The 23,182-nt window shown below is 44.5% G+C and overlaps 1 protein-coding gene across 2 annotated transcripts in view; it reads right to left on the bottom strand.

The window, feature by feature from the left end:
* MYCT1 (MYC target 1) overlaps positions 1-22,431 on the bottom strand; it is a 33,734-nt gene extending 11,303 nt beyond the window's left edge. Inside the window, exon 1 of one of the 2 annotated variants that reach the window (XM_077811796.1) lies at positions 22,302-22,431. In XM_077811796.1, the coding sequence (XP_077667922.1) occupies positions 22,302-22,353 (52 nt within the window). In that variant the 5' untranslated portion in view covers positions 22,354-22,431. Of the gene's footprint in view, positions 1-21,364; positions 21,509-22,301 lie in introns of those variants that run through there. The other variant, XM_077811797.1, reaches the window with a different exon arrangement.
* Between the last annotated feature and the right edge of the window lie 751 nt (positions 22,432-23,182).

The following is a 23,182-nucleotide window of genomic DNA, read 5'->3' as shown; positions in this document are numbered from 1 at the left end:
AGCTAGTATAATACAATTTTAAAAACTAGGTATTTAAAAGTATGGACATATCAATTAAATATTCAAATACACCCATGAGTCATATAATCTCTTAAATATATGTACAAGTGTAATATATTCCATTTCCTACGCAAAGAAATAACTTTAACTTTGTCTTCATATGCCTTCATGGCCTCATTCTATAGAAAAGAGAGATTTTTACACACCCTGCTACGTATTACAGGTAAAGCATGGACTATAAAGCAGCACCACATATGACCCACAGATCATCTAATTTGCTCACCTGCTCTGGGCCAGAAATACTAACATCTTACCTCCTACCCTCTGTGAGCCGACTGGAAACTTGAGCCTCCTGCAACCCAGCATCCTACTTGTGTTAAGATGCTGCAGATTTCTCCATAATCTTCAAACTCCTCCATTTACAGTCTCTCTTGTTTGTATGTATGTGAGTAAATGGTTGTCTAATTTTATCTGGCAAAATATGGTGTTTCAGTGACTCAGTCATTATTTAACAATAATGCTTTATATATATTCAGTATACGGGGACAAAAAGAACCATGATCCCCTTCTAAAAGCTTTCTTAAAGAAGTCATTTGTAAAATCGCCATGTCTGGAAAGGCATGTTCTCAGTTTTTCAGAAGAAAGTATGCTGCACCCTAAGAGTTAGCTTTTTGCATTTTGAAATGGTAAAGGTGGTGGCTTGTTTTGGAAGAGTCAGTAGAGGGCTGATTGTGGATCTTATAATGGAGCACTGGTTGCAGCCTTAGCTATAATATGGCTCCATATTCAATCACTTAAATTAGACTCATGCAAGAAGTTAAAATTCTGCTAAAAAGAGTGAGGAAAATACGAGTCAGTACTAAACTGTGTTCCGTATGACACTGAACTTCTTTCACTTCCTCCCCCGTACAGGGCATAAGATTGGGTTATGTGTGGAAGGATAGTCTTATAAAGCACAAGACTGTGACCCAGACAACTTAGCTCTATTTAGTGCTCTTCCACGTACTTCTTTTGTGACTGTGGGCAAATTACCCTGCCTCTCCGTGCTGCAGCTTACTCATCTGGAAAATGAGGACAATAACACTTGTAATAATAATACATAACTCACAGGAAGACTGAAGCTAACTTTATGAATGTAGGAGGAACACTTTGTTTCATGCACTTTAATGTTAAAGCAGCCCAAGGTAATCAGATGGAAGCCGCTTGGTAACAACAAAGTATTATTCTTCAAAAGGCTTTAAAATGAGGGCTCAGTAACAAGAATAACTGAAGAACAGTTCTTGGCCCCATGACATGCTGGTCAGATATGATACTGGATCCTGCTAGATTTTGACATGTTTGATCCTTAAATCTAGAATTCACCTGCGTGTAACTGCGTGTAACCTCCAGAGAAGAGAGAGCACAAAGAAAGCTTGTTTCCTTGTGTTGCTACTGGTGCAGACACATTCAAACACTGGCTGAGTCCTTGGCAGAAGAAATACCCGTGACCTCCTCCTAAACTACTTCCAGGGCTTGGAATCTTTTCTCAAATGAGAAAAATCCATGACCCTTTGGGGAGCTATCAGCTGTGGGAATAAACAGCGGCCCTCACCTGAGCAGCACAGTAACTGTTGCACAGATTTTTTTGGCAAATACAGTGTAAAATATATTTGATTAACTTAACCAAATAATACTATTGAGCAATGTTTTCTTGGCCTTTCTCCCTCCTACCACTACACTTGGTCTTGTTCCTCCAATGGAATGGTTGAGCCCTGAGAAAGCAGTGATTGTATGAGCAAAAGGATCAGGAAAGTAGCAGTTAGCAGAAGGCAACATACGTAGGCTGCAGGGACAGCACACAAGCATGAGATCATGCCCCCTCACCACTACTGGGTTTGTTTTCACCCAGCTACAGCCACTGTAATGTTTACTTCAGGTTTAGCAGAAAAATGGCAAAGGGAAACTAAGGGCATGGCTGCACTTGCAGATGTAGAGTGCTTTGAGTTAAACCCACTTTCGGAGAGCGCAGTAGGGAAAGCGCTGCAATCTGTCCACACTGACAGGAACAAGTACACTGGCGTGGCCACATTTGCAGCACTTGCAGCGGCATTGGGAGCGGTGCATGATGGGCAGCTATCCCACAGAGCACCTCTTCCCATTCTGGTGCTGTGGCTTGTGGGAAGGGGGCAGGGAGTGCGGGGCATTCTGGGTCCTGTCCCAACACCCCGTGATGCATCAGTTCGCATCCCAGCAATCCCTGCACTTCCGTCCACGTTTGGCACCATCTTTCAACGTTTTTTGTACTGCACACTCTGTCTTCCTTTTTGGTCTGCAGGAATGGATCCCAAACTGCTGAGGAGTATGCTGACAAGTCTCGCCAGCACGTCACGTTTGACAGTCGAGTTATTTCTTATGATCCAAAGTGACAGTGAGGGCTCCAACGACAATTTCAACTCGAATAACGCATATGACATGAGTTTGCTTGTGGCATTCATGGACACGCTCACCACCGTGGAACGCTGCTTTTGGGCTCAGGAAACAAGCACTGAGTGGTGGGATCACATCGTCATACAAGTCTGGGATGATGAGCAGTGGCTGCAGAACTTTCAGATGAGAAAAGCCACTTTCATGGGGCTGTGTGAGGAGCTTGCCCCCACCCTGCGGCGCAAGGACACGAGATTGAGAGCTGTCCTGCCGGTGGAGAAGCGGGTGGCTATTGCAGTCTGGAAGTTAGGAACTCCAGACAGCTACCGATCGGTCACTAACCAGTTTGGAGTGGGAAAGTCGACCGTTGGACTCGTGTTGATGTAAGTTTGCAGGGCCATTAATCGCATCCTGCTCAGAAGAACCAAGACTCTGGGTAACGTGCATGACATTGTGGATGGCTTTGCACAAATGGGTTTCCCTAACTGCAGAGGGGCGATAGATGGCACACATATTCCAATTCTGGCACCAGCCCACCTTGCCTCCGAGTACGTTAATAGGAAGGGGTATTTCTCTATGGTTCTCCAGGCTCTTGTGGATCACCGTGATATTAATGCAGGCTGGCCCAGAAAGGTGCATGACACACACATCTTTCGGAACACTGGCTTCCTCAGGAAGCTGCAAGTCGGGACTTTTTTCCCAGACCAGATGATCACCTTAGGGGAAGTCGAAATGTCCATTGTGATCCTTGGAGACCCCGCTTACCCTTTAATGCTGTGGCTCATGGAACCATACACAGGGAGCCTTGACAGCAGCAAGGAGTGGCTCAACAACAGGCTGAGCCAGTGCAGAATGACTGTGGAGTGTGCTTTTGACTGTTTAAAGAGCTGCTGGCGTTCTCTGTATAGGAAGCTGGACGTGGCTGATGACAGCATCCCCATGGTTATATCCGTGTTCTGTACTTTCCGTAACATTTGTGAAGGGAAGGGTGAACAATTCACTCAGGCATGGAACTTGGAGGTTCAATACATGGAGGCTGAATTTGAACAGCTAGAGAGCAGGGCTATTAGAGGGGCCCAGCACAGGGCTGCAAGGATTAGGGATGCCTTGAGGGAGCAATCTGAGGCTGAAAGCCACCAGTAGTGTCTGGTGCCCTGCATGGGAGTGAAGTGCAGTGGTTCTAATGTTAGTAGGAATCTGTGTTTGCTACACTGACTTGCAGTGCCTGTTTCTTTCCTGGGCTAAAGTATCTTTTACTTTATGCAATAATAAAGAATGTTTTCAAAGCCAAAAAATCCATTTATTGAAAAGAAAATTCATTTATTGAAAAGAAACACAACTGCTCGGGAAACAGAAAGGGCAAAGGGGAGGGGTGGGGAACGGTACAATCACAGATTTGCGTATGTCCTGTTATCATACTCAGCCTTCCTGTCTGGAGTGCTGTGCAATGAGTGCTGCACTTCAGGATGGCTATACTGCATGGTGATGGGGGTTGAGTGCAGAGGGTAAGGGACATAGTTTTCAGGGCTGGGTGGTGAAGCTACCGGTGTTGAAGGCAGCTGGTGGTGGTAAGAACCCAGCTGTTGGGGAAAGTGGGTTGGAGGTGACATGGGGGCACAAGGGAAAGAGTTTTGGGACAAGGGCTGCGGGGGCGGGGGGGTCAGGCACAGTAGTGCTCCGCCTGCATGGGTAGGAGCACCTGGATTGGTAGGAGCGCCACTTGGTGCTCCATTATGCTTATCAGCCAATCCGTGTTTTGCTGCCAGAGCACCGTGCTTTTGTGCTGGCGTTCCTCATGCTGCTGGCAGATCCTCCTTTCACTGTCACGCCACTCCTGCACTTTTCGATTTTCATTACTTGAATGCTGCATTACTTCATGCCACATGTCTTCCTTGCTTCTACATGGTGTCTTTCTGATTCTTTGGAGTCTTTCGGCCAGTGATAACACGGATGGCTGAGATCTCAAGGTTGCATCTGTAAAGGCAAAATGTAACACTTCACAGAGGCAGCATTGTTCACACCAGACAGAGCAATGATTCCCCCGTACTTAAGGGCAAGCACAGTCTACACAATAGCATAATTTGCTCGTCCCAAAGCGAGTGCACATAACCCACAGGAGCCCCAAAATGGTGAGTAAGCACAGGGTCAAGCGTGACTGATTGTTTCCCGGCTGTACTGTCCTCTGGGTTTCTGTGCCTTGGGGAGAGCCAACAGCAGTAGGGGAACCCTATACTGAACACTGTCCCCACATTTTCCACAGGAGTTCTTCCTGGAAGATATCTTGCTGCTGAAGGCGTCCTGGGAAGCAAGGGAGGGTCTTCTACCACAATGCGGATTCCGCCCTGGCCCATATGCAGCTTGCCTGTGTGCAGCAATGGTCCCCCCGCCCCTCATGGCACAGTGGCATGGACAAGTTAGCCTTAGTGGGTCAAGGACCACAGTGGCTCTCCTGAGAAACCTGTGCAAGCGCATTACCCAAGTTCTCACTGAGGCCTTTGAAGAGATCACTGAGGCTGATTACTGCGATGGGAGAGAGCACATCAACGTCCTATTCCGCATCTAGGCATACATGTAGCCCTAACCCTCCTCACCCCAAGAGCCCGCACCTTCCCATAATAAAAACTGCTTACCAGGAACCTCCTCTGGTTTCTGTCCTTCCCCAAGCACCGGCTGCTGCGATTGGCTACCTTCCTCCTGGCTTGAGAACAGCTCCTGGCCGCATGCATCTAGGGATTCTGGGGTGTCTTCCTCCGCTGGAGCACCCTCGCTCCTGCTTTGCTCCTCCTCCTTCTCCCACCTTGTTGAACTGGGCTCTGAAGTGTCCATGGTGGTACTCGGAGTGGAGGTGGGGTCGACCCCAAGTATCACGTCCGGCTCTTTGTAAAAACGGCAGGTCGCCGGGGCAGCAACGGAGTGGCTGTTTTCCTCATGGGCTTTGCAGTAGGTGTTCCACAAGTCCTTCACTTTATTCCTGCACTGCACCAAGTCCCGGTCATGGCCCCCTTCCATTATGTCCCTGGATATCTGCCCAAAGGTATCATAATTCCTATGGCTGGAGAACAGCTAAGACTGGACAGTTTCCTCCCCCCAAACACTGATGAGGCCCAGCACCTCACCATTGCTTCATACTGGGGATCGCCTGGTGTGTGGAGGCATGGTCACCTGGAAAGATTTGCTGAGAGCACTCCAAGCCTGGCTGAGGAAACAGGCAGGGGATTTTCAAAATTCCCAGAGAATTTAAAGGGTGGGTCTGATAGTTGGTCACCTGAGGGCAGGGCAGTAGAGTTCAAGTGATGACCAGAGTGGCTAGAATAGGCATTGTGAGACACTTCTGGAGGCCGATCACAGTGCATAACAGACCAGGGCGTCCACACTGGTGCTGCAGCACTCCAGCGGTGGTGCACAAAACTTTATTCCACTTGCCGAGGTGGAGTACAAGCAACGCTCTAGCCATGGAGTCAGAGCGCTCCACGTGCCTTACCAGTGTGGATGGGTAGTGAGCTAGTCGCAAGTGTAGCCAAGCCCAAAGTTCCCAGTACAATGCACACAGTTTCTCTCCCCAGTGGATTTGCATCTATGTAGCTTGTGATTTGCTTTATCTGCTTGTCTGTGTGGATACCAAGATTCATCGATGACTTCATCTGAATTATACCAAGGATACATTTGGTGTCTTCTCCGCCAAATCTTTAGCCTCAACAGTCCCCTGATAGTGACATCAGAGCAGTTACACCCGTCTAAAACTGGTCTAAATAGACTCCTCAGAAGAGGGTGCATTTGTGTTTTAGTTTTATATTTACTGAAGTTTATATAAAGGATAATAGTCTATATTTGACATACAGTAATGAAGGGGCTAGCTAGAAAACAAAACACAGTAACATAGCTGACACACCACTGTCCCTCCCAAGGAAATGGTGCCTCCTTTCAAACTATGACCTCTACTCATACTCATGATCAAATTGGGAGGAAGTTTCAGCTTCCTGCAGTTGTTGGGTGGGTTGCAAAATTGGCAAGTGCATGGGTGAATGCAAAGTTGCTTCAGGTGCTCCTTAGTAACATAGAAAGACAACAAAAGCAGCAGTGGAAGAAACATCCTGCAACAATGTTGCCAAAGACATAAGAAATCTGACTGACAAACTGCTTACAAATCCCTCGTTCTCAAATATTACTGATGAGTACAGAGACATAACGTGCTGGAAAAGTGGCTGGGAAGATGAATAATGGCTTTCTACATCATAAACATAAATCCTGTCTTTTCTTCTTCAGGTACATGAATATTTCTAATAGATTTGGTGCGGGGGGGAACCCTTAGGATTTACAGAGCGATGAGAATCACTGCTGTTGGTTTGCCAGAGGAATGGCACTACATATAGGTGCCACCGTCACGAATATTGTAGGGGTAGATGACCAAAGGAGACTAAGGTTCAGCACTGCAATACCTAACTGTAGGCCCCTTGTCACCAGCGGAATCCTCAGCCCTGAGTTAGGCATCCAGGCTCCCTGTATATAATGCATAGGAACAATTAGGTGGCTTAGTAAGGGATTCACAAAAGCCAATGTGGTAAGTTGCAAGTCACCTAATCGAGCCAGTTGGAAATGCCAAGGGGACAGGAAGCCTAGGCCAGAGAGAGGCACCTATCTTCACTTGGAATTCACTGCTGTGAACCCACTCCTGGAGCTAAGCACCTAAGCTAAGTCAGTCCTTCCTGGCAAAAAAGTTAGGAGGAGGTGAGATGCTGTTGCCCCACCTACAGCCTGCTGCTGGTCAGGGCCCTCACCTCTGATATGCGTGACATAGGTTCAAGTCCCCACTCTGCCTGATTTGAAGCAGGGACTTGAATTCAGGTCTCCCATATCCCACATGAGTGCCCCAACCACTGGAGAGTATTCGGGGTGGAGTCTCTCTCAGTGTTTCCTGTTGAAGTTGTTTCAATTTCCATAAAATACTTAAACAGTCATTGGGCCAGAAAAAGTAAGAATGAATGACTCTAGCCCAATGGTTAGGGCTATAGAGTCATTCCAGTCCCTGCTCCAAAGAACAGTTAAATATTTCCTACAAAATGAAACAGCTTCAACAAAAGGCTCACTCCTGAATGCCCAGTATCCCAATAATTAGGGCATTTGCCTGGGAGCTGGGAAACCTAGGTTCAAGTCCCTGCACTGAATCACACAAAGTGGGAACTTGAACTCACATCTCCCACATTCTGGGTTATAAACAGGAAGAAGCATGCTCACTGGCAGCTGTATTTTGTGCAAGGCCCAATCTGATAAGCCAGCTCCTAGGCAGCCTCTGAGCATGCCTACTGGATTAGGCTCCATAGGTGAGATTGGCAAGGGAATGCCTAGTTTGAGGATCTCACCAGGGTTTAAGCACTCAGAAGTGACAGAACTTAGTTGGCTTTGTGCATCCCACTGGCAGAAATGTAGGCTTCTATGGGACTTTACAGGAAGAAATGTAGGTGACTAGGGAATTTAGGAACCTACACGGTTAGGCAGCCGCTGAGCAGGGTTTTTGAGGGTCTAAATTTTGGATGTGAGCACTAATCTGGCAGTTAGGCACCTAAATCCCTTTGTAGATCAAGCTCTTACTGAGTACTCCTTCCATTCTCCAACTGCCTTTCATTTACATCCACACTCCTGATGCTATTTCTACTTGTCAGACTAAACAAGAACAAATGTTTGAAATGAAAGCAGTGTCTCAAATAGTTTAATCTGGGGCAATTACAGCAGTGCTATACCTTGTGTCACTTGTACTCCATTACAGTATGGTCATTGCCCTCATCCCCTCTGATTTAAAGCTAAGCCCCTGGCCCAGCCTATCCTGTAGCCACTTTGTCATACCACTAGTCAGGGTGGCAGCGATCCCTCGAGGTCGAGGATGATCTCCTTCACAGGTCTTATTTTTCATGGGTCCTTTGGTGACTGAAGTCTGATTCATGAGCCACAGGCTCATTGGCAGACATTGCAGGTGGTGCTGGAAGCATAAGTGCTGACTTTTGTTTTTGCTGATGGTTGCTTTGGAAGGAGCAATGTGTGTTTGGGGGGAGTTATTTTCTGTTTATTTATACACTTCTTTCATATTCTAGTTACTGAATGTGTCTATCACTGGTATCTTTACTATTTTAATAATGATTCAATTGTTATGAATTACATAATTACATTATCATGAATTACATTATATTAAGATCATTGCAATCACCTACAAACTGCCTTCACTAACATCCCAGTTAAAGACATTATGTGTCACTGTCGCTTTCTGGATGAAAGTGTCAGCAATCTTATTTATATCTAGGTTCCCTGGTATTATTTTGATGCATGTTAAGGACTGCTACATTATTCAGTTGTGTCTGTCCCATTGATGACCTGAGATAATTTTTAAGTCTTCTGAAGCTGGACAAAAAGCATCCCACAGTTCAGGATGATACAGGCACAGTGAGAAGGATTCTTATGAATTTGCAGTACTCTGGAAACATAGTGCTTCCAGAGTACTGCAAATTACTCCAAGATCTCTTTCTTGATGGGTAACAGCTAATTCAGGCACCAGCATTTTGTATGTATAGTTGGGATTACATTTTGCCATGTGTATTACTTCGCATTTAATATTGAATTTCATCTGCCATTTTGTTGCCAAGTCACCCAGTTTTGAGATCCCTTTGTAACTCTTTGCAGCCTGTTTTGAACTTAACTATCTTGAGTAGTTTTGTATCATCTGCAAACTTTGCCACCTCACTGTTTACCCCTTTTTGCAGATCATTTATGAATATGTTGAACTGCACTGGTCCCAGACCAGTACAAGCCCCTAAGGGGACACCTCTATTGACTTCTCTCCATTCTTGAAATGGACCATTTATTCCTACACTTTGTTTCCTATCTTTTACCTGGCGTGCCTGGGAATGCCTCCAGGATCATCTAATGATCCTTAATTTAATTTAATGACAAGCCTTTTGTGATCTTAATCATCCTGTCTCTGTTTATAAACAAACTGCCTGCCCCAAGGGCAGAAGTTGTTAGCAGCACAGAACTCATCCCATTCCACACTCAAGTTTTGACTCATGGGTGCTGAGCACCCACTATTTTTTTTCTGTGGGCGCTTGAGCCCTTGAGCACCCATGGAGTCGGCGCCTATGGTTGGAAGACAGGGTTGGGCCGCGATTGCTGCATGACTGTTGTCTTTCCTTTCTTTTCTGGCGTTTTTCTGCAACCAGGGCAAGGTGATTTTCCTCAAAAGTGGACATTCCCTCGCTGACAAGTCTTTACCAGTTATCCCCATCCTGGGCTGCTGTCTCCCAGAGTGTGGTGTCGATACCATGTCTCTTGATATTTATCTTGAGGGTGCCTTTAAAGCGTTTCTTTTGGCCTCCTCGTTTCCTTTCTCCTTTGGTGAGTTGGGCATACAGCAGTTGTTTTGGTAAGTGTACTGTGATAAATAAAGTGGGGGATAGCTCCCTTTAATGGACACCCAGCCAACCAGTTAGCTGCTACCTCTTGGTAGCTATTCTTTACTTGTTTTACCTGTAAAGGGTTAAAAAGTCAGGTAAAGAAAAAAAAAGTGGGCACCTGACCAAAAGAGCCAATGGGAAGGCTGAAACTTTTTAAAATGGGCAAAGAAACTTTCCCTTTGTCTGTTGTTCTCTGGGCTGCAGGGACATGGAGCAGCAATGATAAAGGCAGAAATGCTGTGTAAGGTTTGAACCAGGTATGAAAAAGTATCTTCCATACCTAGAAGAAATAATTTGGATAGGGAATGTTTAGACAGACACTATCAGGTTTCTGTCTTATTTTGGCGTGTGGATCTCCTCTGTGCTAACCCCAGATGCTTTTGTTTTGCTTATAACCTTTAAGCTGAACCTCAAGAGAGCTATCTTGATGCTTACTTTTTGTAATTGTTTCTTTTAAGATCTAGCAAAAAGCCTAGGTTCCAAATGTATTTCCTTTCTTTTTGTTTTTAATAAATGTTACCTTTTTTAAGAACAGGATTGGATTTGTGTGTCCCTAAGAGGTTTGTGCATATGTTGTTTGCTTAGTTGGTAGCCACAGCTAATTTCCTTTGTTTTCTTTCTCAGCTCTTCCCAGGAGGGGGCGTGAAAGGGCTTGAGGGTATCCCACAGGGAGGAATTCCCCTTTTCTGGTCACATGCTCCTTCCTGGGTTCAAAGAGGTTTTTTTGCATTTGGGTGGTGGCAGCGTTTACCAAACCAAGGTCAGAGAGAAGCTGTAACCTTGGGAGTGTAATACAAGCCTGGAGTGGCAAGTATGAATTTTTTAAATCCTTGCAGACTCCCACTTCCTGCACTCGAGGTGCCAAAGTGGGGATTCAGCCTTGACACATACATCAGACATGCGCGAACAGGGCCCGCTCCACCTTAGCTGGTGCTGGATAATCAGGGCCTCAACACTGAAGATGATGGCCTCTGTGAGGACACTGACATCAGTGTGACGATCTTCCCACTTTATGTTGAGGATCTTCTGAAGAAGATGGCTGGTGATGGCGTTCCAGGTTTCTCAGGTGTTTTCTGTAGGTCCGCTGTCTCACAGCCATAAAAGAGAGTTTGGATTATCACTGCTTTGTAAACTAAGATTTTAGTATGTGTTCTGATGTTTTGATTGTTGAATACCTGGCAAGACAGTGTGCCAAAGGCAAGGCTGGCATGGCGAATTCTGTGCTGAATCTCGACATCTATGTCTGCCCTGTGTGAGAGATGGCTGCCAAGATAGACAAAGTATTCTACATTTTCCAGTTCTTCTTTGTCAATGTAGATCTTCCTTGTTGGGTCTGATGATGGACCGGGGACTGGCTGGTGGAGAACTTTTGTTTTGCCAATGTTCAGAGTTAGCCCTAGGCTTTTGTAAGCTTCAGAGAAGCAATTAAGGGCTATTTGAAGATCCTACTTTGAGTGTGCAACTACAGCACAATCATCTGCATACTGGAGTTCAGTTATTGTTGCCGATATTACTTTAGTCCTGGCACGGAGATGAGAAGGGTTGGAGTCGTTGCCGTCAGTCCAATATTGGATGCCAATACCCTGTGGTAGACGATCTTGGGTTAGTGTTTTCATAGATGCTACAGAAATGGAGAAAAGGGTGGGTGCCAGTACACAACCTTGTTTTACCCCAGTTCGGATGACAAAGGGCTCAGAGATAGAGCCTCTGCACAGGATGGAGGTAGTCATCTGGTCATGGAGGAGTCTTACAATGGTGATAAATTTGCTTGGGCAGCCAAACTTTGACATGATTTTCCACAGAGCCTCACAGTTGACAGAGTCGAAGGCTTTGGTCAGATCGATAAATGCCATATACAGCTTCTGGTGGTGTTCTTGACATTTTTCCTGGATCTGCTGGCTGTGAAAATCATGTCAATGGTGCCTCGTGATGGTCTGAGGCTGCACTGGGACTCTGGAAGTACTTCCTCTGCAAGAGGGAGCAGGCAATTCAGTCAGATTCTGGCAAGAATCTTCCCAGAGACGGAGAGGAGGGCGATGCCTTGATAGTTGCTACAGTTGGCCCTGTCCCCATTTTTGAAAATGGTGATGATGTTAGCATTATGTAAGTTGGCAGAGATTTCTTCAATGTGCCAGATTTTGAGGAGCAGCAAGTGAAGCTTGTTAGTCAGTGTTTCTCCCCACACTTTCAGCTGGTACGCCATCAGGAACTGGTGCTTTATTCTTCTTTGTTTGTTTAATTGCTTTGAAGACCTCCTCAGGTGTTGGTGGGTTGGCAAGAGTTTTCCAGATTGGGTGCTGAGGGATGGAGTTTATGGTGTCATCAGTCACAGTCGATTCTCAATTTAGAAGCCTTTGGTAGTGTTTCTTCCAGTGCTCTTTGATGGATTTGTTATCTTTAAGAAGGGTACTACATCTTCGGATCTCAGAGGTGTGAGGTCACATGAGCTCGGTCCATACAGGGTCTTTGTCTCACAAAAAAAGCTCCGTATATCATGTCTGTTGGCGAATGTTTGGATTTCTTTTGCTTTGTCCTCTCGCCATTTGTGTTTGATTTTTCGGATCCTCCTTTGAACTTCAGCTTTGAACTGATAGAAAGAGCTCTGCTTCTGACTGGATAGTGGTTGGTTTTGCCAGTTGCAGAAAGCTTTTTCTCTTCTGGTCCAAAGGGGCTATAATCTCAGTGTTGTTGTTGTCAAACCAGTCCTGATGGCGGTGGGTAGCAAGGCCAGTGGATTCCTTGCAAACCTCATGGATGGTCTATTTTAGGGCTTCCAAGTCTTCAACACTTGTGCTATCATTTCCAGGTGTGCATATGGCCAGTTTTTCCACTGAGGGGTGTTTGGAAGTTCTCTTGGTGCACTGAGGACCAAACTCTTTGGATGTTGCATTGCTGTCTGTGTGATTTGGATTGCTTTCTATGTTTTGGTGCAATCCTGATGGATATGACTGACCTCACCATACCACCAGTACAGATCACCCTAAAGTCAATGTAGATGGGAACAGGAAGATCCTCAAGTGGTGTAGAGCTGGTATAATAGCTAAAACACCAACCCGCCTCACTTCAGCCAGTGACAGTGTAAGAGAGGTAGCCAGTGTATCAGGGGATGCCATAACATCACCTTGCGGTCATGATCAGAATCATTAGGCAGCTCTCAGGCTGTTAACTTATGCTTGATCAGATCAGCAGCCAGCCAGCCCAGCACTTGGGGAGTGCAATGGCGAATAGCTGTACTGTGCACTCCTCAACTGTACTTGAGGATCAGGGCCTAAATACTTTATGGGTTTGCCTTGAATTATATCAGCTTCAATAAAGAAATCAGGAAATTGGTATTTCATCCAGAGAGACCCATCTTGCCCCAGAAACCATCTAGCAAATGTTACACTGAGACGACGGGGAATACACACATTCTAGACCCCTACTCAGAAAAAAATAGCCTTTCCAGTGCTTTCAGTCTCCGTTAAACAAGGTTTATATTGATTACAATTACTATATTCATTTATATTGCAGTAGTGCCGAGAGGCCCAAATGAGGCACTTTATGAACACTTCCTAACCCAAAGGGCTTACAGTCGAAACTGAGTTTGCAATTGGAGTCATCCCAGTTGCCACAAATGCACCTTGTAAACACATTGTCACTATGCTCCGGTAATAAGAAAAACAGAATTACTCATACAAATGAAATCTTTTGCTAAGTCAAAGGAAAAATGTTCTCACTATCAAATCCATGTCACAGTGTAACATTTGCCTGTGGAATTGGAGGAAGGCCTTGGAGGCACATTGTACCTGAGATTGCTAATAAGGTGGAGGAAAAAGTATAAGGAGTTATCTAATCACGCTCCAGGATTCCTTCATTTCTTTCATAACACTGTTTAAGTGTCAGTTTTGGAGATATATGGGTTTCCTTTCTGTCCCTAAAACAGATTTACAGTTAAGCATCCACATAATTTTTGTGTATTTCCAGGGGATCACACAAAAAATACATCAGTCTGCCTCTTTGTCCATCAGATTCTGTGTTCTATGGTAGGGACATCCCCAATTACCATAGTATTTGAGCATCTCAGAATCTGTAATGTATCTATCCACACAATACCCCTGTGAGGTAGGGCACTGCTACTATCCTCATTTTACAGAAAGGGACCTGAGGCACAGGGAGACTAAGTAACTTGCCCAAGGTCACACAGGAGTTCTGTGCCAGAGCAGGTCTCCCAAGTCTCAAGCTAGACTCTAACCACAGGATCATCCTTCATCTTTGTTCTACAGCACTCTGAATTGCAGCAGCTATCAGTGCCCCAAATGCCACCCATGGCTGTGAACAAAATACTGTCTGACAGTGTAATTCTTTCCCTAGAAAGTCTCTACCTGCTGCAGCCAGGCAGAACAAAGTTCTGGTTGTTCCTAAGAGAAGACAGCACTTCTAATCTCACATTGGGTATGATAAGAATTAACACTTCACCCTAAAATGGTCTCCTTAACCCAGGAATCTGAATACATTTCAGTGTATTCAATCAGTGAGTAAAATCCTGCCCTCTGTTGCACAGGTTCACTGCTGGGGAAGAAAGAGTGTCTCCTCATCACCCTCTACAAGCACAGCTATGTAGCAGCTATACACGATACACTTCTAGCCATCTGTTGTTTGATAGCACTGGGGGGCTGGCTAACTCACATGCTTGTGATCCATAGCTCCAAAAGGGCAGGGTCTGCCAGTTGGGAGGGTGTGGTTAATGTGCGGGTTTATATGCTCCAATTGGCAGTTTGTGAGAGATGCTGACACACATTCTTCTGGGAAGAACTCAGGGATATTCTGACTCCCGGTCTTACCAGCTCACTAAATCTTTCCCCTCCCTTTCCTTCCCCCCATGTTGCTTAAAAGTACCACCTTTGTCTTTGACCTCTTTACTCTTCCACATCCAGTTGCTAAATTTGGCCTGATATTTACATCAACTCTTTACTGAGTTGATCTATATTTTATATATGGTAATTAATTTTAAAAAACTGCAGTGAGGTTGACCGTTAAAAATGGCAAAACAATTAAAATAAATAATTTTAAGACAAAGAGAGCAACATCAATTCATCCACATTGTACATACTGTACTATATATTGATAACCTGGTTACCCAGGCATCAGAATTACTGCATATGTGCATTTTGTGCCATCACAATATCTTCAGTTGCAAACAAAAGGCTCCATTATGGCTCCTAGCTACTAGTTCATGAGCCCTACTGCCCCAGGGAGAGCTCTGGAAGGGATTGTACCTTGGGATGATACAGCATGGCTGGATAGCTCTGCCGCAAGACCTCCCCACCCTGGTCCCATGGGATTGCCACCACTGACAAGGGTTTGTAAAGATTGCAATTGTCTCACCCCTGCCCAGGAGGTGCAAGGCCAGAAGAGGCTCCTTACACTCTTTCCCCACATCCCAGTTGTAAATCTAGGCAGGGGTCAGTCTTAATCCAGCCCAAAGATTCTGCGGAAGGAGGCCACATCTGCAGGGGAAAAAAGAGGTGCTTAGAGTGAAGTTGCCCCTCTGCGGTAAGTGGGGTGATATGTTTCAGAGGGTGGTATCTTTTAATCTTTGGGTTTTCCATATCATAATAAGGGTTCTAGAAAAGTGACAGAAAGAAAACGATTGCAAGGGAAGTTCCAGCTGAGGTATTAAGCCATCCTTCCAGAGGCAGGTTTGGCTTTTCACCACCAATTAAAATATCATTAAAAAAAACTAGCCATTCCAGCATGGAATAATTAAAAAAGGAAAACCAGTAATATTGTTTCAGGAAACAAGGCTACCAAGGGTGATGCAGCACCTGGAGTCTGAGGCTCTGATTGTGGGGTGTGTTCCAGCTGTTTTGTTCCACTCCAGCTGTGCAAAGCTACCCGAAAGCTGGCTTAGCTGGCCACTTGCGGAGTCCCCCTGCATAACAGAACTTCAGGTGTTGTGGAGCTTTTGTGCCTTGCCACCCCACCTCTTGTCTGCTGGCACAGGAATTGTCTGGGCTATCACACACCCTAACAATCATGGGCTGCCAGAACAATGGCCCCTTCAGGTTGTGCTAGGGATCTGGCCCAGCACAGAACAGCCCTGGGACTTGGTAAGAAAATGATGTATTAAAGCCACCATTACCCTCCCACCCCATGTGCACCACACATGCACTCAAGGTTCTGGCTCTTAATGTCCGTAAGTATAGCAAGAGAGTAAGGCAGCTGTGACATTCTCCGGGGTACAATCTGGACTGTTGGACAACTGTGTGCCCTCAATTCTCCAACCTGGAGTGCCATTTACAATGCTTCACTGTGAAAGCAACCACTCCTGGCCTGCTCATACACAGCCTCCACCAGGTAAATTACCCCCAGCTATACTGCAAGAGTGCTTCAGCCAGCCAGCCTGCCATCCTTGAATTATACTGCAGAGTAACACCAGCAAATTTCCAGTCCCAGACTTTCCCCCAGAAATGTGCATCTTGTACTGCCCAGCATCCTCCTGGACAATAAAAGTTCATATAAAGTCCATCATTTCATTAATAGGAAATGATATGCACAAACCTTGCTAGCTCAAGTGGAGTTTCCCAAACACTTCAGTCCAAACACCCTGGCTTAGATAAAACAATAAAACAAGTTTATTAACTAAAGAAAGATTTTAAGCAATTACAAGTAATGGGGCATAAAAGTTAGAATTTGGTTACAAGGAAATTAAAGGTAAAATACAACTAATAGCTAAGTGAACAAGCTAAAGTGAACTAAAAGAAAAGACTCTCTCTCACCACATGTTTACAGCAGTCTGTCTAGAATCCTTTTAGCCAGGACCTTTCCTCCAGTTCTATGAGGCGTCTTTTATCTTTCAAGTATTGTTGATGCCATGCATAGAGATGAGGGGAAAGAGGTAATCAGGGGAATTTGCTCCCCTTTTTTATAATAATTCTCTTCTTTTTGAATCATCTCCAGCTGGGGTTCAGGCAACAGTCAGTCTGTTTGCATAGGAGCCTCCAGCTGTTCCATTGCCAACTTGTAAAATTCTTGCTCACACCCTTCTTCCTGCGAAAGAATGGCCACTTACCCAGGTGATAGTCCATTTGATTTTGTTGACACTTGGCTGAGGCATCAATTTGCCTTTTGTCTCTGAGGAACTGGTTTATGCCTGTTTTTCTAAATTTGGAGCCTGTCTTAGTCAAGCCATACAGTAGAATCTTATAACTTTACATACCATGTTGCCACACATATTTTACTAGGACAATAATAATCAGCACATTATGAGTTTTCAGATGATACCTCACAAGGCATACTTTGTACAAAATCCATCATAGTCTTGTAAAAAGAGTGGACATAAGGATATAGACTGTCACAGCAGTTGTTGGAACTGTTATGCTGTACCGCTAAGGGCAGAATGGAGGAGTGCAAAGAGTGTAGAAGGAGCATGGGGGAAGTGAAAGGAAGTGATAATGAAAAGAGAAGTGAGAGACACAGTAGGAAGAGGGGATGGCACACTCAGAAAGTGGCGAACGGGAGACACACAACTGTTCACTCTCAGAGTGAGTTTCTAAAAGAATTCTGGAGGAAAATGCCCCAGACCCTGTTCCCAAGATGCCATATTTAGTGAGTACACAGGAAATGAACAGATACAGTAGATTATCCTACAACATTTCATGCCAGCACTTCTCTCCACCAGTAGTATTTCAGTGAGCTCTATGAGACTGTAGCGACCATTCTGACGAGACTGGCAGTCTGATCCTTGTTTACACAAACTGGTACTACTGTATCTTCACACCTAATGCCCATTTTCCCCCAGAGAGAGTATATTGGCATCAAAACATCTTGGCAGGGAGCTAGACTACATGACCCTGGCAGTCCTTTCTTACCCTATGATTCTATGATTCCATAAACAGATTGGATCAAAAAAGAGATTAGTGACTATAAGTGGAGATTTCTTCCTTGCCAGATTAGTCCAGCCAAGTTGTCTGAGACAGGCATATTCTTGCTTTCCAAGTGGAAAAAAAAATTCCTCCTTGCAACCCGGAAGCACCTCTTGAGACCTCTTTAATTGGCTAGGCAAGGAGCAGAGCTGCCAGAGGCTACAGTAACCTTGCTAAGTTGACAGAAAGAGAAGGTATCACCACCTATCACATGTTTGCTATGGTTTCCCTATTAAATAGAGGAAGTTTAGTGACAAGGCCATGACATTTATTACAAAACTCCTGGAAGTGTACACTAAGAAAAGAGGTTAAAATCAATTTTTCTATGCCTAATAGAAACACTCATGATTTTTAGGCCCACAAAATTATCCTGTTTACAGTTTATTCATGTATTTGTGCTGCATGCCAGGTTTTGGGAGAGTTTGTGAAAGGTGTTTAATTTAGTGTTTGTGAAAGGTTCCACAATGACGACTGTGGTACATGAAATCCCCAGGACAATTAGGGCATACTCAGCAATAGTGAAAGCTCCCCTCATGTTGCTCTGATAGTGTGATTTGGAGGAGACACTTTCAGGGGTGAAAGAGAGTGGTTAAATCTCCAGGTCCATTCAGTCCTTGGCCTTTCTGCTGAACCTTCAAACAAGGATGCTAGTTTGTGTCATTTCTCAAGGTGTTTTTTTATGATGTGGACAGCTGTCTAATAGGAAGTTGACTGAGACCACTAACACAATTCACATAACATGACTCAAGCCAAGCTGTGCATTGTGACAAAGTTCCTCCTCTACCTTGGTGGGTCTTGCGCTTATTGGCGGATTTGCTCGCCTTGGAGCTTCACAGCAGCCCGCAGCTTGGCCGTTTTCGTGAACCCACAGTCCAGGTCAACTCCTCCTGTGTCTGACCAGGAGTTGGGAGGTTTGGGAGGAACCCAGGCCTGCCCTCTACTCCGGGTTCCAGCCCAGGGCCCTGTGGAATACAGCTGTTTAGAGTGCTTCCTGGAACAGCTGTGCAATAGCTACAACTCCCTGGGCTACTTCCCCATGGCCTCCTCCCAACACCTTCTTTATCCTCACCATAGGACCTTCCTCCTGGTGTCTGATGATGCTTGTACTCTTCAGTCCTCCAACAGTATGAGTTCTCACTCTCAGCTCCTCGCGCCTCTTGCTCCCAGCTCCTTACACACGCACCAAAAACTGAAGTGAGCTCCTTTTTAAAACCCAGGTGCCCTGACTAGCCTGCCTTAATTGATTCTAGCAGCTTCTTGATTGGCCGCAGGTGTTCTAATCAGTCTGTCTTAATTGTCTCCAGAAGGTTCCTGATTGTTCTGGAACCTTCCCTGTTACCTTACACAGGGAAAAGGGACCTACTTAATGTGGGGCTAATATATCTGCCTTCTATTACTCTCCTATAGTCATTTGACCCGACCCTGTCACAGCATATATGCTGTTTCTATCATATATATATATACACACACACACAACTTTGCTTATCTGGTGTGCTGAGGTGCTCACTTCACACCTCACCTGAAAGGGTTAAGGTAACTGGGAAGGGGCTGCACCTAGGGAAGAGTGCCCTGGACAGGCAAACCCTAACAGAAGATGAAGCTCAGCTGAGCAGGTACAGGCTGGGCCCGCACAAAGCCAGCAAGCTGAGACCAGAAAGGGGCTGTAGGGGAAGTAATCTGTAGTTAGTTCCTGGGAGAAGGGAGGATGTTTGGGGCTATACAGTTAAAAGTAAACAGTTGTTTCCTGGAAGAAGAGTGTTTAGGCTGGAAAACTGGGGGGAGGCAGAAGATAAGGCAGAGAGGTAGAAAGGAGTCCTGGGAGTGAGCAGACCATAGTTGCTAGGGATTGGGTCCCTGGACTGGAACCCAGAGTACTGGGTTGGCCTGAGTTCCCCTACCAGCCACTGGGAAAGAGGCACAGGACCTAGCCCTGGATTGGAAAACTGTCTGGAGTGGCATGAGGATAGCTAATCTAGTGGGACTTTAATACCCCCAAAGGGGAAACACTGATAGTGACCTGGCTGGAGGGCCAAGTCACGAAGAGAGAGCGTGCTGAGTCCCAGAGAGCAAAAAGAGCTGCAGTGAGAGCAAATGACAAAAAGGAGTGTCAGATCTGGATGGAGCTAATCCCCTGAATAGACAGGAGGAGGTACCCTAGTGGTGACTGCACCCCGTTACATGTGGACTTTTAATAATATACTGTGGTATGGACCGGTTTGGAAAAGAATAATATGTGCTCAAATATAAATAAACAGTAAGTCTTGCAGTGGAGACTTTACTTTGTTCATTGTTTTAAAATTCTTAAAATCACTTCTAAAAGAGCTATGGTCTCAAGTTAACAGTGGAAACTTCAAGAGTTCCAGAAAACAGGATTCCTGTAGATAATTTTCAGAGTATGATACCAGCTATTGGACAATAGATTAATAAGGACGGTGAATTGTTCTAACAGTTTTTACAGTATTTAACTTTGTCCACTCCAAGTAAGTCCCTGATCAGCAAACAATTGCACACACTTTAGTCTACACATTTATAATCCCCTTGAAACAAATTGGATGACTCACAAGAGTAAATTTAAGACTGTGTGTAAACTTCTGCAGGATCTGGCCTAAGTAATTTGTTAGTGCTCACAATACTATATGCTTCCTTAAAAAGAGAGAGTGTGCAAAATATATTCTTAAAGTCAGACTTTGCTGAAAGCAGCTATGCTATATCATTTTAACTGATGCCATCTCCTGAAATCTCCTTGCCTATTCCACCCCTTCCCACATGATATGGGGGGAAAGAAAGAAGTGCCAATCCCACTGCTATGTCGCACAACTATTAGGGAGAAATGCATTGAGCCAGAGGCATCACTACCTTCTCTCTGTAACCATGGAAGCCCCTCCATAGGAAGACTGGATGGTTCACTGTGAGGTTGATCTACTGTGTGGGTGTCACCAAGTGGAGGGAATTGTGGTGCTGTGCAATATCAATTCCTTGGGAACAACACAAGAAAATTCTTATGCAAGTTAATGCTGACTCTCAGCATTACAGCAACCTGTGCAGGTTTTTCTCTGTGCAGTCAGCCCTGAGCCTGGAAGAATCCGGGGTTTGGCAAGCCCTGGGAGGCACCCAAAAGTGAGCAGAAAAGTAATGGCAACACAGCTACCAAGGGGGCCAGCGCTAGGCCCAGGGGGTAGAGCAGATACCCAGCGTTCAGTGCAGATGAAGAATCTTGTCCACAGACTTCTCTGGCTGGAAAACCACAATGCCTGTTGAGTTAAAAACTCTGGATTGTGAATTCACAATGTCTCATGTAACTTTGCCCTTCTGATGGATTTTTCCATTAGAGATAAAATATAGCCCTCTGACTCTTGGCTCAGAATAGAATAAAATCTGGAATTTACAGTAGGTAGTGCCTCTTACTCAAGGATTCTCAAAGTACCGGCTATAGGAAAGCACTCTTTCACTCCTATTCTGAAATAGCTACTTTAGAAAAATATGCAGTTTCAATCTAAAAATTGGCAGTCATCTTTGCTTCAGATACCCGAGGACAGTACCCGAAATAAGGAGAGCACATCCTATGAAATGCACATATCAATAAAGGAATCAGAGATTGGCACTCAAAGGCCTGTTACTCACACAAGGTGACACAAAGGAACTCCCTCAAAAGTGTCCCATAAGCTGATCTCCCACTTTACTCCCAACGCATCCTCATAATAAAGCAGGCCTCTTTGCTGTTTTTAGCATATATTATTTTGTAGATTTACATATTGCAAGGACTCCTGAAAAGATCACAAGGGATGGTAAGAATAAAATAGGCAAATATACAGTATGTGACTTGTGTAATGTAAAGCATAGCAAGTTTTAGGACTTTTTGGAGTGAAGTGATCTCCATGATTGCTGCTGGTGTTTTTTTTTTTTTTTTTTTTGTGAATCTACCTACGGAATTTTGGTATTACTGATACCCCTGTCTCATACCCAATATATTTCAGTTAAGGAACCCTTCCCAGGATTTAATGATAGCACATTAGAGTTAATGGACAAAGAACAAGTCAGATTCTGAGAGAGACAGTGAAGACAAGTTGTTTTCATGAGGCTCTCAGCTTATTAGGAATCTTTCACAGCTTGGAAAGACAAACCGATTATTCCAAAGAGTGCACTCCCTCTAGTCTTTGCTACATCCCTTTCATCTGAAAATGGACCAAATCCTGCTTTCCTTATGTGAGCAGTTTCATTAAATTACTGAGATTAGGTGCTTAAAAAGCCATTGAAATCAATTGACAAACTCATTGACTTCAATAATGGACTTTGGATCAGACCATGGGTGAGATCTGGCCCAAAACCCCACCTGCTAGATCTCAACTGTTTGGATTCATTAAGAAACTATCCTGACATTTCATTAAGGAGCATTTGGAAAATATTTGCACCACAAAAATAAGTAATCCATTAATTGTTTCAGTGGTAATAATTCTAGAAATCTACCCCAGTGATAACATGACATTTTACAAAGTAATTGGTGGCATACTTGTGTTCTACTTCCTACTAATAATACTCTAGTAAAAAAAAATAATCTTACCCCAAAAGTTTGGTGGCCATGAACTATCCGAATGAGTACCGTTTTTATCCATAACATCCAAAATAATAAATGCGAAACTGGTATGTCCCGATGAAGCACTAGATTTTGATATGTCTGCGATTCAGCAGGAGAAGAAATGCATTCACACAGCCAGTCACATTGTTTTGCTTGCATAGAAGGAAATAAAAAGTATCACATTTCCTGCTTTTAGACTCAAATTAGCAACTGTTTGTCTTATCTTGGAATGCCACATGGTTCCTGAGACGGGACAACTTCCCTCTCGTCATTTCCTCAGCTAAGGAGTGAATTGACTTAAAACAATACTAAATCTCCTCCTTTTCTAAAGCTTGCCACTGCATCCAAAGTCATCTGAAAGAGATGAGGGTTCCTTCCTTTGCCCCACAGCAATTCCCCTCACCCTGCCTGCTTTAAGCATTCCAAAACACCGATTGGCTTCAGTGGGGAATTTTGGATATACCAGGAAGGCAGGACTGGTGTCTTATTAAATATCCTTTCCCTAAGTGTCTCATGAGAGTATATTTTTATTTGTTACCCTCCATTATTCCTCAACTAGCATGAAAGCTTAGGCCTGACAGTGTGACCACTCATATGAATATTTTTTAATTACTATACTTCATAGTTCCTCTGTTAATCTAAGGATGTGTGTGGGGAGGAAAGAGATTGGTTTCTGGAACATGGGCTATCTTTGTGTTTTGAATGCTGCCTAGTGCTGTGAGGCCCTAATCCCTGCGTGGGGTTTGTACCTACTGCTGAAAAAGAAATAATAAATAGTAGGGCTGTCGATTAATCACAGTTAACTCATGCGATTAACTCAAAAAAATTAATCATGATTAAAAAAGTTAATTGCAATTAATCAGTTC

The sequence above is a fragment of the Eretmochelys imbricata genome, chromosome 3, assembly GCF_965152235.1.
Source record: "Eretmochelys imbricata isolate rEreImb1 chromosome 3, rEreImb1.hap1, whole genome shotgun sequence".
NCBI classification, from domain to species: Eukaryota; Metazoa; Chordata; order Testudines; family Cheloniidae; genus Eretmochelys; species Eretmochelys imbricata.
This window is presented reverse-complemented; position numbering and strand designations above follow the sequence as displayed.